We start from the raw sequence: 17,485 nt of genomic DNA on the forward strand, positions 1-17,485 counted from the left end.
TTCCATCTTGTTAGAGTTGATTATTGCTTGGCACGTGTATAAGACAATGTTACTACCCATCTATAAGACTGAGAATGGGAAATCGTGCCTCACAAATTTGTTAGGGTTCTTCGATGAAGTAACCAGGAAGGCTGACGAGGGCAGGGCGGTAGATGTAATCTATATAGATATCAGTAAGGCCTTTGATAGGGTTCCAAATGCCAGGTTGCTCTAGAAGGTTAAATTACATGGAATCCAGGGTGAGCTCGCAAGTTGGATACACAGTTGGCTTGGTAGTAGGAAGCAGAGGGTAATAGTGGAAGGATACCTGTTGGACTGGAGGCCTGTGGCAAGCAGAGTGCCTCACTGATTGGTGCTGGGCCCATTACTGTGTGGTATCAGTGATTTGCATAGAATGTACAATGATGATTAGCAAGTTTGTTGACACTAAAATGGGTGGTATCGTGGACAGTGAGGAAACAGAAATTTCAACAGGACCTTGGTCAGCTGGGGAAATGGGCCGAGAAATGGCAAATGGAGTTTAGAACATAGAACAATGCCGTGCAGAAAAGGCCCTCTTGTTGTGCCAACTTGTGAACAATTCTCAGCTTGTCCCCCTACACTATTCCAAAATCATCCATTGTTTAAATCTCCATAATGTGGCCGAGTTGACTACATTAGCAGGTAGAGCATTCCACGCCCTTACCACTCTCTGAGTAAAGAACCTGCCTCTGACATCTGTCTTAAATCTATCACCCCTCAATTTGTAGTTATGCCCTCTGATACAAGCTGACGTCATCATCCTAGGAAAACGTCTTTCACTGTTTACCCTATCTAATCCTCTGATCATCTTGTATGTTTCTATCAAATCCCCTCTTAGCCGCCTTCTTGCCAATGAGAGTTGCAAGTCTCTCAGCCTTTTCTCCTAAGACCTTCCCTCCAGCCCAGGCAACATCCTGGTAAATCTCCTCTGCACCTTTTCCAATGCTTCCACATCCTTCCCAAAATATGGTAACCAGAACTGTACACAATATTCCAAGTGTGGCCGCACCAGCATTTTGTATAGTTGCAGCATGATAATGCACCTCCAGAACTCAATCCCTCTACGAATGAAACCTAACACACCATATGCCTTAACAGCACTATCCACCTGGGTGGCAACTTTCAGGGATCTATGTACATGGATTCCAAGATCCCTCTGCACATTCACACTCCCAAATATCTTTCCATCGACCCAGTACTCTGCCTTCCTCTTATTCTTCTTAAAGTGCATCACCTCACATTTAGCTGCATTGAACTCCATTTGTCACCTCTCAGCCCAATTCTGCAGTTTATCCAAGCCCCCCTGCAACTTGTAACATTCTTCCACACTGCCCACTACTCCCACCGACTTTAGTGTCATCTGCAAATTTACTAGTCCATCCATCTATGCCTGCATCTAAGTCATTTATAAAAACGACAAACAGCAATGGTCCCAAAACAGATCCTTGTGGCACACCACTAGTAACCGGACTCCAGGCTGAATATTTTCCATCAACCACCACTCGCTGCCTTCTTTCAGAAAGCCAGTTTCTAATCCAAACTGCTAAATCACCCTCAATTCCATGCCAGCAGCTTACTATGTGGAACCTTATCAAAGGCTTTACTGAAGTCCATGTATACCACGTCAACTGCCCTACCCTCATCTACATGCTTGGTCACCTTCTCAAAAAACTCTGAGGTTTGTGAGACCTGACCTGCCCTGCCCTTGATGAAACCGTGTTGACTATCTGAAATCAAATTGTTGCTTGCTCGATGATTATAAATCTTATCTCTTACAATCCTTTCCAAAACCTTTCCTACAACAGAAGTAAGGCTCACCGGTCTATAATTACCTGGATCATCTCTACTCCCTTCTTGAACAAGGGCACAACATTTCCAATCCTCCAGTCCTCTGCTCCTAAATCTGTAGACAATGACGACTGAAATATCAAAGCCAAGGGCTCTGTTAACTCCTCCCTAGCTTCCCAGAGAACCCTCTGATATATCCCATCCGGCCCAGGGGACTTGTCTACTTTCACTCCTTCTAGAATTGATAACATCTGTTCGTAACTAACCTCGATCCTTTCTAGTCTAATATCTTGTACCTCATTCTTCTCCTCTACAATATTCTCCTTTTCCTGAGTGAAAACCAATGAGAAATTTTCATTCAGCACCTCTCTGATCTCCACAGGGTCCACACTCAACTTCCCACTTCTGTCTTTGACTGGCCGTATTCCTACCCTATCATCCTTTTATTCCTCACAAACCTATAGAAAGCTTTAGGGTTCTCCTTTATTCCATTTGCTAAAGTTTGCTCGTGTCCTCTCTTTGCTCTTCTTAACTCTCTCTTTAAATGCTTTCTAGCTGATCTGTAACTCTCCATCGCCTCATCTGAACCATCTTGCCTCATCAACACATAACCCTCCTTCTTCTTCTTAACAAGAGATGCAATTTCTGCAGTAAACCACAGTTCCCTTACCTTATCACTTCCTGCCTGACAGGGACATACCTATCAAAGACACACAATATCTGTTCCTTAAACCAGCTCCACATTTCCATTGTCTGCATCCCCTGCATTTTGCTACCCCATTCAATGCATCCTAATTCTTGCCTAATTGCATTATAATTGCCCTTGCCCCATCGATAACTCTTGGCCTGTGGCATGTACCTATCCCTTTCCATTGCCAAAGTAAACGTGACTGAATTATGGTCACTCTCTCCAAAGTGTTCACCTACAGCTAAATCAAACACCTGGCCTGTTTCATTACCAAGCACCAGATCGAATAGTAGCCTCCCCTCTTGTCAGCCCTTCGACATACAATGTCAGGAAACCCTCCTGCACACATTGGACAAAAACTGATCCATCTGACATACTAGAGTTATAGCATTTCCAGTCAATGTTGGGGAAGTTAAAGTCCCCCATAATGACCACGCTGTTCCTTTCACTCCTACCCAGAATAATTTTGCTAATCCTCTCTTCCACCTCCCTGGAATTCTGTGGAGGCCTATAAAAAAAAAACTCCAAGCAGTGTGACCTCTCCTCTCCTCTTTCTAACCTCAGCCCACACTACCTCAGTATATGAAACCTTATCAAAAGTTCTTTCAGCCACCATTATACTATCCTTGATTAACAAGGCCATGCCTCCCCCTCTTTTACTGCCTTGCCTGTTCTTAATGAAAGATCTAAACCCTGGAACCTTCAACATCCATTCCTCACCCTGCTCTCTCCATGTCTCCGAAATGGCCACAACATTGAGTTTAATATAGGTAAGTGAGGTCTTGCATTTTGGAAAGTCAAATCAATGTAGGAGTTTCATGCTGAATCATAAGGCCTTAAGGCGTGTAGTGGGATCTTGAAGTTCAGGTTCACAGTTCTCTAAAAGTACAGTCACAGACAGGGTAGTGAACGTATTTTTTGGCACACTGGCCTTTATTAGTCAGGGCACTGAGTGTAGAAGTTGGGATGTTATGTTGCAGTTGTACAGGATATTGGTGAGGTCGTACTTGGAGTATTATGTTCAGTTTTGGTCACCTTGTTATAGGAAGGATGTTATTAAACTGGAAAGAGTGCAGAAGAAATTTACCAGGATGTTGCCACAGCTTGACAGTCTGAGTTATAGGGAGAGGTTGGTCAAGTTACGACTTTTTGCTTTAAAGATAGGAAATTGAAGATTGTTGGGGGGGGGGGGGGGCGTGTGGATAGGAGAGAGGTCTTATAGAAGTGTATACAATCATGAGAGGCATGTATTGGATGAATGCATTTGGAGTCTTTTTCCCCTGGTTGGGGAATCGAGGACTAGAGGACATCAGTTTAAGGTTAGAGGGGAAAGAGTAAAAGGGAACCTTATGGGCAACTTTGTTTACACAGAGGTGGTACGCCCATGGAATGGGCTGCCAGCGGAAATGGCTGAGGAAGGTACATTGACAACATTTAAAAGACATTTGAACAAATACATGGATAGAAAAAGTTTAGATGGATATGATCCGGGAAATGTGGTTAGTGTGGATGGACATTTTGATCAGCATGGACCAATTTGGGCCAGAGGGCCTGTCTCCGTGCTGTAGGACTCTGACACCAGCATTGAAATCCTGGACTTGTGATGACTGATCTCCATCTACCACAACCATCATCTTTTATGCTGGGTATGAATTCAACCAGCAAAGAGTTTTCCTCTTGAGTCATAAACGTCAAAATAAGAGTAGGCAGTTCAGCCCTTTGAGCGTGCTCTGCTATTCCATCTGATCATGGCTGATCATCCAATTCGGTACCCTGTTCCCATTTTCTCCCCAAAGCATTATTTTAATCTTGACTGCTTTCTGTGGCAGAGAATTTCACAGGCTCACTACCCTATGGATGAAGAAATTTCTCCTCATCTCAACCCTAAATGGCCTTCTCCATATATTTAGACTGTGACCCCTGGTTTAGGACTCGCTGGTCATTGAAAGCATCCTTCCTGCATTTACCCAGTCTAGTTTTGTTGAACTTCTAAGAGGCCCCTTACTCTCCTAAACCTCAGTGAACGTAGTCCTAACAGATTCAAACTTTCTCTTCATAAGTCTGCCATTACAAGAATCAGGTTCACCGCATTCCCTCCAAGCCAGGCCATTCTTTTTCAAATAAGGAAACCAAAACTGCAGACAATACTTTTGGTGGCCTCACCAAGCCCTGTATAACTGCAGCAAGATGTCTCTGCTCCTGCACTTTATTCCTGCAATGAAGCCAACCTATCATTTGCTGTCTTCACCAGCTGCTGCACCTATATGCTTACTACCAGTGACTGGTGTATGAGGCCACCTAGGTCTCACTGCACCAGATAATGGTAATATATAATATAGATAATAATATCCAAATTATACTTCATTCTGCCATGTATTTGCCCTTTCCCTCAACTTGACCTTTACAAACTCCTCTATAAACCTTCCTCCAGCTGTAAGAATATCTATTTACCATCATTCTCTGTTATTTGTCACTAAACCAATATTATATCCAGGTTGCTACTTTGCCTTTTACATAACGACCTATAATTTTCCTCAAGTCTGTTGTGTGGCACTGCCACAGAAAATGTTCAAGAATATTTTTAAGAAGCAGGTAGATATATTTCTTAGGACTAAAGGGATCAGAGAGTATAGGGCAAAAGTGGGAACAGAGTACAGAGTTAGATGATCAGCCATGCTGTTATTAAATGGTGGGACAGGCATGAAGGGCTGCATAGTCTACTCCTATTCACATTTTCTATGTTTCTATGTATCAAATGCCTTCAGGAAATCCATGATCAGGGAGTCCCCAATTTACAAACATGCAACTTGCAAACACAATCCCACACAGAGGTCTAATTTTAAAGTATCAATATATAAACATTTCCTGTACTTTAAATGACTATATTGGCCAGCATTGGGTGTTGACTTGAATGCAAGTTGACTTGTGCACGGATTCAAAGGAACCTGTTCGCAACCTGGGGGCTGTCTTTCTACTACAGAGCCTTTATGTTACCTCTTTTCAGAAAAATCTCCGATAATTTCCCCTTAGAAATCCATGCTGACTCTTCCTAATCAACCCAGCTTTTTCCTTGTGCCTGCTAATTCTAGTCAGAATAAGTGTTTCTAGAAGTTTCTCCACCACTGAAGTTAAACTGACTGTTTTAATTATAGACCATTCATTTAACATCTCAGCCATGCCCCTAACTCCATGTAAATCCCAATTTAGTTTTTAATCAGCACTACTCACCCATAAACACTTGTTTATTATTTTGTCTGTTACAATTTAAGCAAGTTGCAGACTAATCTGCCCAGAATATTATGAGTGAATTTGCCCAGGTGTCCCACAATACCAAAGCAGTCAAATCAATATGAACACTGGCTGGTACCAAAGCAAAATAATCCCACTTTATTAGGAATAAAATTACAATAATTTTATCATACTACCCCGAAGCCTATTTAGCCCTTTAAGGTTACAACATTTCCTGAGTCTCTTGTAATTTTATGCAATTGCTTTTTCTGTAGCTCGGTCCCTGGGTGTGTGTGAAGCTGCTTTCCTCCTCTCTCTTTCTGGATGGTCAGTTGGTCTTTGCCATCTGCCTTCTGAAGAGACCACCATAGCCTCAGATGATTCCAAGAATGGTTCCTAGAGAGGGATCTGCAGGTGAACTCTGTTTTCATATCTTTTAGATGGTTTTCTGGAACTTTCTATAGTTCTGGCCAATCATAGAGATGCACTTAATAGTTTGAAACATGAGTAAACATTTAGATGGCATACTACTGTTACTTTTTGTCTAGCAAGACCTGGTCCCTTTCTGTCTGGGCAAAACTTTAGGTGAATAAGTTGTTGGGGGTGTCTGTGCAGAATATCTGTTGTCTTTTACATTGCACTAATATCATTAGCACCTGGCTGATTTCTTTGCAGTGTGTGGATTTTGTGATTTCAGAGTTTACTTGGAATGCTTGAAACATTGGCCTTGCTATTGGGCCAAGTTCTAATGAACCATGGAAGGATTTGGGACTCCTTTTTATTAGCTGCTAGCCTTTTCTCCATTTCTTTGTTTCTCTTATAGAGTCATAGTGATGTACGGCACGAACACATACCTTCTGGTCCAATGCTGACCAGACATCCTAAATAAACCTAGTTCCATTTGCCAGCATATGACCCATATCTCTCTAAACTCTTCCTATTCGTATACCCATCAAGATGCCTTTTTATAATGTTGTAATTGTACCAGCCTCCATCATTTCCTCTGGTGACTCATTTCATCCTCGTACCACCCTCTGTGTGTAAAGACTGCCCCATAGGTCACTCTTAAATCTTTCCCCTCTCACCTTAAATCTATGCCCTCGAGTTTGGACTGCCATCCTGGGGAAAAGACCTCGGCTACTCACACAGTCACTCCTCAGCCTCCAAAGCTTCAACGAAAATAGCCCCAGCCTACTTAGCTTTTCCGTGTAGCTCAGACTCTCCAATCCTGGTTGCATCCTTGTAAATCCTGTAGAGAATGGGAATAAAAGGGTCCTTCTCAGGCTGGCAGCTCCTAGTAACTCCTATACTTATTGCACTGACCTTATTTGCTTTGTCATCTCCTCTCCTAAACTTTCAGTAATTCTGTTGGTTCTCAATTGTATTTCTTGTCTTAACACCTGTCATAAGCATACTTATTCTTCCTAATATCAATTTCTACCTTTTTTCATTCAGGGAACGCTGGATTTGTTTGTTTTGCCTCCCCATTTGAGGGAATATACTTTGATTTGAATTTTCACCCCATCTGTCACCTTTACCATTTCTGTTTCTGATGGTATTTTCTCAGCATAATTTTCCTTGATAAACATTGATGCATAATACTCATTCAGGATGAAGGGCTTATGCCCGAAATATCCATTTTCCTGCTGCCTAACCTGCTGTGCTTTTCCAGCACCACACTCTCGACTCAGTACTGTAGCCTTGCTTTGCAACTCTCAGCATATATCTTCCTCCTTCCTTCCTGGAAAAATAGTAAGAAAAGACAATAAACACTTCTATAGGCATATGAAAAAGATAAGCTCAGCAAATGTGATGTCGAGACTAGTGAATTGATCATTGGAAGCCAGGAAATGGCTAGTTTTCTCACATGCTCATTTTCTTCCTCTTGTTTCTTTTTCATCTCTTTCTGGTTTTGAAAATTTTCCAAACCTTTTGCCTACTAGCAATCCTTATACCATTGTGCATCTTTTACTTTAAGACAATTCTTAATGTCCTGGGATACTTCATTCTTTTTGTGAGTCTTTCTTTTTTAATGGGATGTACTTTTGTTTAGAGTATCAAAAAACATTGTGAAAATAATAGAAAACTGAGGCATAAGGAGGGAGGAATTTAAAACAATCATTACTAAAGAGAAGCTACAATGAATGCTAATGGAACTACAGACTGACAAATCCCTTTTACACGATAGCCTGCATCCTAGGGTCTTAAAATATGTGGCTACAGGAACAGTGGATATATTGGTTGTATATCTTCTAAAATTCCCTAGACTCTGAAAAGGTTGCAGTGCTTGGAAAACCAGAAATGTGACACCTCTTTTCGAGACAGTGGGGAAACAGAAAGTAGGAAGCTATATAGATCAGTTGCACTGACCATCATTTGGCAAAACTGTAATACATTAGTAAGGAAAAAATAGCAGGACATTTATAAAATCATAACACAGTCAGAGTGAACATGTTTCATGGAAGAGAAATTATATTTAACAAATTCATCAAAGTTGTCGGAGAATGTAACAGAGTTGATGAAGGGGAACCAGTAGATGTAGTGTAGTGTGTTTGAATTTCCAAGCAGCATTCAAAAAGGTACCACACAAAACACGTGAGCAGGATACAAAGAGTCTGCAAAAGGTCATTGGTTTAAGTGGGACTGCAGTAGCGTAGTAGTAATATCACTATGAGTCACCCTGAACCTCAGGCTTATGTTCTGAGGACATCAGCTTGAATTCCACCATGACAGATGGTGACCAATACAGAAAGTAATTACAAAGTTTTGACGTTAGCCTTTGTTGCAGTGGGATGGTGTACAAAAGTAGAGTATCATACCGGTGCTACTGTGCCTGAAGTACTGCGAACTGTCTTAATCTACTTACTTGAGGAAATAGTCAGAGCAGGTTCACCAGGCTAAGATGAAGGGGATTGTGTTATGATGAAAGATTAAGCGAGGGTCTGTAAGCGAGTTGAAAAGAATGAGAGGTGATTTTATTTGAATATGCAAAATTCTAAAGGGTTTTGATCGGGCAGCTGAGACAATGTTGAGGAGGAACATCATTTTCGTGGAGGAACTATGTGTGCACAATTTAAAAATAAGGGCTATCACATTTAAGACAAACAAGGAGGAATTTCCTCTCTGATCACAGTTAGTGTTTGACAGGAGAGTCGACTTTTTGAGCATAAGCTCTCCATCAGGAATGGAGGGGTGGCCTGAGGAGGTTGGGACATGAGGGAGGTGGGAAGGTGGCTGTGAATGCAATAAGTAGATGAAGATGGGGGTGAAGGTGATCGGTCGAAGAGGAGGCTGGAGCGGATAGGTGCAATGGAAGATGGACAGGTAGGACAGTTCAAGATGGGAGTGCCGAGTCGGAAGGTTGGAACTGGGATAAGGTGGGAGGGGAGGAATAGGGAAACTGGTGAAATCCACATTGATCCCGTGTAGTTGGAGGGTCCCAAGGCAAAATGAGGCATTCTTCCTCCAGGCGTTGGGTGCCTAGAGTTTGCCAGTGGAGGAGGTTCAGGACTTGCATGTATGTCCTTGGTGTAGTGGGAGAGGGAGTTGAAGTTTTCGCCACAGGGCAGTGGGGTTGTTTAGTGTGTGTGTGTCTCAGATGCAAGTTAGTGTCCTATCTCCCCAGTGCAGAGGAGACCACATTGAGAGCAACGGACACTGTAGGTGACATGTGTCGGAGTACAGGTAAATGTCTGTCACACATGGAAGGATCCTTTGGACCTTGCTCAGAGGTGCATGGGGAGGTGGGGCTGTAGATTTTGCACTTCCTGCAGTGGCTGGGAAAGATGCCAGGAATCGAAGGTGGGTTGGTGGGGTCTGTGGACCTAACAAGGGAGTTGCAGAGGGAATAATCTCTGGAATGCATATAGGGATGGGGAGTGAAATATATCCCTGGTGATGAGGTCTGTTTGTACATGGCAGAAATGGTGATGTATCCTGTGGTTGGTGAGGTGGAAGGTAAGGACCAGGGGCTTTCTGTCCTTGTTGCAATTGGAGGGATGGAATTCAGGGGCAAAGGTGTGGGAATTGGAGGAGATGCACTGGAGGGCATCAACTACTTGGGAGGAGAAATTGTAGTCTTTAAATAAGGAGGTCATCTGGGATGTTCTATGGTAGAATTGCTCCTCCTGTGGGCAGATGCAGTGGAGGCGGAGGAATTGGGAATAAAGGATCGTGTTTTGACAGGAGGCAGGCTGGGAGGAAGTGTAGACTAGGTAGCTGAGAGTGTTGGTGGGTTTGAAGTAGATGTCAGTGGTGAGTCGGTCGCCTGAAATGGAGATGGAGAGGCCCAAAAAGGGAAAGGAGGTGTCCAAAATGGTCCAGGTGAACTTGAGGGCAGGGTGGAAGGTGTTCATGAAGTTGATGAACTGTTCAACCTCCTTATGGGAGTATGAGATGGTGCCAATATAGTCATTGATGTAGTGGAGGAAAACGTGGAGAATGACAGTCAAAGCTAGGGCCCATGTGGGTGCCCAGGGATACCCCTGTGGTCTGGAGGAAGTGGGAGGATTCGAGGGAGAAATTGGGCTGGGGTCTGAGAGATAAATAGGAGGGAGGTGGAGCTGGAAGGCGGTGGGGGGGGTGAGGGTAGCTGAGAATGCAATAGGCAAATTCTCAGCTACAACCCCCCAGCCCCACCCACTCTCATTTATCTCTCAGACCCCAGCCCACAAAGCTCAATCCTGCTGAAGGGCTTATGCCTGAAACGTTGATTCTCCTGCTCCTTGGATGCTGCCTGACCTGCTGTGCTTTTCGAGCACCACACTGCTCGACTCTGATCTCCCAGCTAGGAGAAAGTGAGGACTGCAGATGCTGGAGATCAGAGCTTAAAAATGTGTTGCTGGAAAAGCGCAGCAGGTCAGGCAGCATCAAAGGGACTTATGCCCGAAACGTCGATTCTCCTTCTCCTTTGATGCTGCCTGACCTGCTGCGTTTTTCCAGCAACACATTTTTAAGCTCTGATCTCCCAGCACCTGCATTCCTTACTTTCTCCTGAGAACATCAAAGAGGATTAATGAGGGCACAGCGTTCGACATGATCCATATGGACTTCAGTAAGGCGTTCGGCACGTTCCCCATAGGAGATTGGTTCGCAAGGTTAGATCTCATGGAATACAGGGAAAACTAGCCATTTGGATACAGAATTGGCTCAAAAGTAGAAGAAAGAGGTTGGTGGTGGAGGGTTGGTTTTCAGAACAGAGGCCTGTGACCAGTGGAGTGCCACAAGGATCACTGCTGGATCCACTACTTTTTGGCATTTAAATAAATGATTTAGATGTGAGCATAACGGGTATAGTTACTAAGTTTGCAGATGACACCAAAACTGGAGGTGTAGTGGACAGTGAAGAAGGTTACCTCAGATTACAATTGGATCTTGATCAGATGGGCCAATGGGCTGAGAAGTGGCAGATGGGGTTGCGTTTAGATAAATGTGAGGTGCTGCATTTTGGGAAAGCCAATCTTAGCAGGACTTATACACTTAATGGTAAGGTCCTAGGGAATGTTGTTGAACAAAGAGACCTTGGAGTGCAGGTTCATAGCTCCTTGAAAGTGGAGTCGCAGGTAGATAGGATAGTGAAGGTGGCGTTTGGTATGCTTTCCTTTATTGGTCAGAGTATTGAGTACAGGAGTTGGGAAGTCATGTTGCAGCTGTACAGGACATTGATTAGGTCACTTTTGGAATGTTGCGTGCAATTATGGTCGTCTCCCTATAGGAAGGGTGTTGTAAAACTTGAAAGGTTTCAGAAAAGATTTACAAGGATGTTGCCAGGGTTGGAGGATTTCAGCTATCTGGAAAGGTTGCATAGGCTGTGGCTGTTTTCCCTGGAGCGTCAGAGCATGAGGGGTGACCTTGTCGATGTTTATAAAATTATGAAGGGCATGGATAGGATAAATAGATAAGGTCTTTTCCCTGTGGTGGGTGCGTCCAGAACTAGAGGGCATAGGTTTAGTATGAGAGGGGTAAGATATAAAAGGGACCAGATTGGGTTGGGATATCTGTCGACATGGACGAGTTGGACCAAAGTGCCTGTTTCCGTGCTGTATATCTCTATGACTCTTTGACCAGTTCAGCCATTCGAATGAGAGCGTCAGTGGAAGAGTACTGGTTAGGTTGATGGGAGAGGAAGAAATGGACGGTTTGGAGGCTTTTGTCATGGCAGATAGATGTGAATAGTTCATCAACTTCACAAACACCATCCACCCTGCCCTCAAGCTCACCTGGACCATCTCGGACACCTCTCTCCCCTTCCATCTCCAGAGACCGACTCAACACGGACATTTACTATGCACCCACGGCTACTTGATTTACACCTCCTCCCACCCTGCCTCCTGTAAAAAAAAAAAGCTATCCCTTATTCTCTGCCTCCACCGCATCTTCTCTCAGGAGGACCAATTCCACGTGGAACATCCCAGATGGCCGCCTCCTTCAAAGACTACAATTTCCTCCCTATGTGGTCGACGCCCTCCAGTGTATCTCCTCCACTTCTCACACCTTTGCCCTTGAACCCCACCTCTCCAATTGCAACAAGGACAGAAACCCTCTGGTCCTCACCTTCCACCCCACCAACTTCAGGATACAACGCATCATCCTCTGCCATTTCCGTCACGTACAGACCCCACTACCAGGGATACATTTCACTCCCCCACCCCTATCTACGTTCCGAAGAGACCATCCCCTCAGCGACTCCCTTGTTAGGTCCACACCCCAAAACAGCCCAACCCCCCACTCCCAGCACTTTCCCCTGCCGCTGCAACAAATGCCAAACCTGCACCCACACCTCCCCCCTCACCTCCACCCAAGGCCCCAAAGGATCCTTCCACATCCCTCAGAGATTTACCTGTACTTCCACAAAGTCATCTACTATATCCATTGCTCTCAATGTGGTCTCCTCTACATTAGAGACAGGACGCCAACTTGTGGAACATTTCAGAGAACATCTCTGGGACACGCACTAAACAACCCTACCGTGCTGTGGCCAAACACTTCAATCCCAATCTCCCACTCCGCCAAGGATATGCAAGTCCTGGGCCACCTCCATCACCAAACTCTAGCCACTTGACACTTAGAGGAAGAATGCCTCATCTTCTGCCTTGCAGCCTTCCAACCACACTGGATCAATGTGGATTTCACCAGTTTCCCCATTTTCCCTCCCCCCACCTTCTCCCAGATCCAACCTTCGATCTCGGCACTGCCCTCTTGAACTGTCCATCCTATTTACCCACTCCACCCTTCTCTCCAACCTATCACCTTCACCCCCCCAGCTTCATCTACTTATCGCATTCACAGCTACCTTTCTCCCCCATCCCCACCCATTTATCTCTCAGCCCCCTTGGTCCACCCCGCCATTCCTGATGAAGAGTTTATGCTTGAAATGTTGACTCTTCTTCTCGATGCGCCACACTCTTCGACTCTGATCTCCAGCATCTGCAGTCCTCACTTCCTCCTAGTTAGTCTTTGACATTCTCTTCTGCAGAAAGCACTGATACCTGAGTCACAGAATATATTCAAGACTGAGTTAATGACTTTTAACTGATAAAAGAATCAAGAGTTTTGGGGTGCAAAGGGAAAAGGTAAGAATGGATTGTAGCATTGTCTCCACAATCAGCCATGATCTTATTGAATTGTGGAACAGGTTTAATGGTCCATATAATCTTCTCTTGCTCTGGTCGTTTAATGATGGAGAAGCCTGGTATGGAGCATAAATACCAGAATAGAGCATTTTGGTAGCGACCTGTTTTGCTTTTGCGTATTCTCAATCAAATTAAAATAGAGTTCATGACTTTTTTAAATTAAACATTTGATTTTTCCATCCTTGTAAGGATAACAATAATTATGCAGGTTCCTAGACCTCACTCTGTAGGTTCTGTACAGAGAATAAGAGGAGTCATGTGTGTGTTTTTTGTTCCTTTTTCTCCAGATTCAACAGTAGAAAATGGTTACATGTCCCACAAATGTAATACTGAAGTGGCTTGAACATCTGAATAGTTCCTGGGCCTTGGAAGACAGTGAATCTACAGCAACAAGGGAAGGTGCTTCTGCATTGTATGAAAAGTTGCTCCATAACAAAGAAGTGGTAGGGATATCCCAGCAGGCCCAACATTTGATTGATCCTCGGTTGCCAGATTTTGAACATGAGTCTTCAGCTGTGGAAGAACGTGAGCAGTATCTCTCTGCACTACTCAACAGCCAACAGAATTTGGCCAAAACAGTCTTTGGAAATTCACCTTTTGCTGTCGCCTTACACATGCGATTACTGACTCTTCAAAGAATATTTTATGCACTTTCTAACAAATATCATGATAGGTTCAGACCGGAGCGTCAAGTACAAAGGCAGAGTTCTGACACCAGATTAGATCCAGGAGATGCATTGGTCAGGAATACAAGAACAAAAACGGGTACTGATGTTTTAATTGAGATGGGAGTTAAGACTGGCCTAAGCCTACTGTTTGCACTAATTCAACAAAATTGGCAACAGTCAAAGTTAGATCCAAGTTTGAGCCTGTGTAATGATGTTTTGTGCACAGCCTGCACAATTATCAATTCTCTACCTCCACTTTCTCTAGCAAATGAAAGTAAAATCCCACAGGTAGGTTTGGACTGCCTCGCACAAGTTACGACATTTTTAAAGAAGATGACCATGCCCAGTTCTGGTGCTGACAGTCAAGGTCAAAGATTGGCTTCAGAGCTACTACTGGGTCTTGCAGTTCAGCGTGGATCTTTGAAGTTTCTACTTGAATGGATTGAAGTGGCATTGGCTGCTTCAGCTGCTGCTGCTAATGCATCAGAAAAGGAAGGAATGATTGGATATGATTGTTTTATAAAATCACTGGAGCAACTGAAGCATTGTTCGGTGAGTGATTTATTTATCCAAGATAGACTTTGCTTAGCAAGTAAACACTTAATTTGCTATTTTGATGTTCTGATTTGTAAAATATATTGTTTCCTTTTACTTCATTATAAAATGATCACCAAAGATTGCACCAGAAACAAATTAAAATCAAATCGCATTGTACTGGTACCTCTTCTCCTTTGTAGTTCTGTTCTTCTGTATACTACTTAAATTGGGAATTTAAAAAAATATAAAATCACTTAAATAATTTATTTGAGCTGCAGAGAAGATTCTTGCACAGATTCACCTTAAATTAACAAATTAAAGAATTTGAAGAACTGAGTACAGGCTATTGCTGATAATGTACATCTGTTTTTCCATTAAAAAAAGTTTGAAGCGAGTATACATCTTGTTAGTCAAAACAAAGCAAATCATCATATTTGAATTGTGACTTTGTTTTAATACAATAATATATTCATCACATCTGCTTGCTGGGATTTGCTATAGATATTTCTTTTCACATTCTAAGCAACAGAAGAGAGGATGAAATGGGAACGAGACATATTTTCTCGTTTTTCTGTTTTTACTATTCACCTGTTCTGATTTTCATTCTTTTCACAATGTTTTCCATCTTTCTTTTAGTACTCCCTTCCCCACTGAATGTAAATGTAATGCTTTCACTAGGGAAAATGTGGCTTATAGTATTTTGTGCTTTTTTAAGAGTAAAATCACATGTACTAAACTGTCATTGCTAATTCAGGTTGTAAAAGAAGTAGTTTGACTTTACCCACTTCATTTGTTTACTTCTGTTCACTACTCTTCTAAGGAAAAAAAATGCTTAGGACCAAACATGCTGATTATTTGATGTGTTTTAACTCCTAGAATGCATATGTGGATAATCTACAGAATCAAGAGCTCAAGAAGACCCCAGATGGGATGTGTTCTCTTTCCAATGCAGCAATTTGTCTTTTTGAAGAGGTTTGTCATTTCTTTTTGTGTTTAATTTATATATTGGCAACATAATCCAAAATTGATGCATGTTGTCCCAATCATTTGTTTAGGGATATTCATTTAACATGGGTAATTTTAATTGTCAGTAGTTTTATGTTTTTTGATGGCTTAGAGTTCTAGAACAATTACCGCACAAAAGGGAAGCCATTTACAACAATGTCACAAACACCACAATTAGCATTCCTAGATATGTCGTGTCCCACCAGAAAAAAAAGACCAACCAGAGCTGATGACACAATTGCATGCATACAGAAAGGAAGTGCCCTAGGTGTCATTAGTATTGACTCTAGACCTATGAGGTCTCTCAGAATGATGTCAAACATAGGAAAGGAAACTTCCTCCTGGATTACTACTTTCTACCCTGGACAACACCCAATTTTGTGCTGATAGCTAGTAAATAATAATCATACCACACAAGTGCCACTTTTAAATTTTACATTCTACAATGCAGTCTGAACCTTAATCTTAACACAAATAAATTTTACCTTGTCATGCCATTGCTTCAGAAGAAAAGGTTGATTAAAAGGCAAAAAAATAGAGTATGAGAGTAAACTAACCAGATTTTTCTGACTTTTGTCTAAAATGAATGTCCTGTAGATGTTGATCCATCCACCAATGAGAACAGTTTCTTTTCATTTCAGCCATGATATATACTTGAAAATTTGGAGATGGAAATCTTGAAATCCAGATAATTGTGCAACAATAATTGTTGTTGAAAAAATAGTGGGAATCTTATCACATGGCAGGCAAAATGTAATGGAAACTAATACCTTTGGAGGAAGTGTCTTAAGTGTGGCAGTGCAAAGTGAGAAGATTGATGCAGTGAGAGCTCTTTCATCCCCCAAATTCTGTGTAGCCTTCAGTGTCTGATTAATTAGTTCATGGTACAGTCCATTGTGTACTTGGGTTTACTGAGAACTCATTGGCTGAATTTATTCATTCCTAGGTAGTCTATTTTACCTTCCAAGTCTATTCACTAACCATTGCTTTTGACTATCAATAATTTTCAAATCATTAATTAAATTTCAAAGTAGTCAAATAATTTAATACTTTCAGGCATGTGTGGCAAAATTTTAATTGTGGAGTTGTCAAAAGGCCATGAATAAACAAAACTACAAGTTTGAGCTTCACATACAAGTTTAGTAACTTCCTCAAGACATACGAAGATTGGAGCAGGGTCAGACTGTTTGGCCCTTTGACTTTGTTTGCCACTCAGTGTGATCTCTCTTGATCTTCTGCTTCAACTCAAATTTTTATGCCTCCTCCCCATATCATTTAATTCCTTGAGAAACCAAAATCTTGGTTACAGCTTTGAAGAAATTAAGCACAAACATGAGCAAAGTTCCATGGTAGTGAATTCCATAAGTTCAGAAATTTCTGATTGAAGCCAATAATCTTTTCAATTCTAAATAATCAACCTCAATCCATAAAGCTTTCCTCCTTGTAAATTCCACGATTAGGAGAAATAACCTCTGTTTAACCTGTCAAGGTCCTTCAGAAATTTTAAGATTAATCCCAGAATGAGGGCATCACTGACTATCTGAATGTTTATTGATCATCTGTGACTGCACTTGAGAAGTTGGTCATGAGTTGCTGCTTTGAATCACTGTAATCTATACTGTAGGTACAAGCTCAGTGCTGTTAAGGAGGGAGTTCCTGGATTTTGACCCAGCAACAGTGACAGAACAGAGATATAGTTCTAAGTCAGGATAATGTGTGTGTTGGAGGAGAAATTACAGGTGATGGTGCCATGCATCTGCTGCTCTTAACCTTCTAGGTGATAGAGGTTGCAGATTTGAAAAGTGTTGCCAAAGAAGCCTTGTTGAATTGTTGCAGTGCATCATGTAGATGCTACACATTGTTGCCATTATGAGTCAGTACTGGAGAGAGTGAATATTGAAGTTGTTATTGATGTAAAT

General features: G+C 42.3%; 1 protein-coding gene across 3 annotated transcripts in view; it reads left to right on the plus strand.

Moving 5' to 3' along the window:
• The window catches only part of LOC122548398 (putative E3 ubiquitin-protein ligase HERC1), a 377,691-nt gene that overhangs the window by 14,098 nt on the left and 346,108 nt on the right, over window positions 1–17,485 (plus strand). For all 3 annotated transcript variants that reach the window (XM_043686981.2, XM_043687001.2, XM_043686991.2), the window contains exons 2-3: window positions 13,644–14,576; window positions 15,438–15,533. In XM_043686981.2, coding sequence (XP_043542916.2) covers window positions 13,659–14,576; window positions 15,438–15,533 — 1,014 coding nt within the window. In that variant the 5' untranslated portion in view covers window positions 13,644–13,658. The remainder of the gene's footprint in view (window positions 1–13,643; window positions 14,577–15,437; window positions 15,534–17,485) is intronic.

The sequence above is a fragment of the Chiloscyllium plagiosum genome, unplaced genomic scaffold, assembly GCF_037043375.1.
Source record: "Chiloscyllium plagiosum isolate Xiang-an unplaced genomic scaffold, Cpla_swu_hap1 HiC_scaffold_1, whole genome shotgun sequence".
NCBI classification, from domain to species: Eukaryota; Metazoa; Chordata; class Chondrichthyes; order Orectolobiformes; family Hemiscylliidae; genus Chiloscyllium; species Chiloscyllium plagiosum.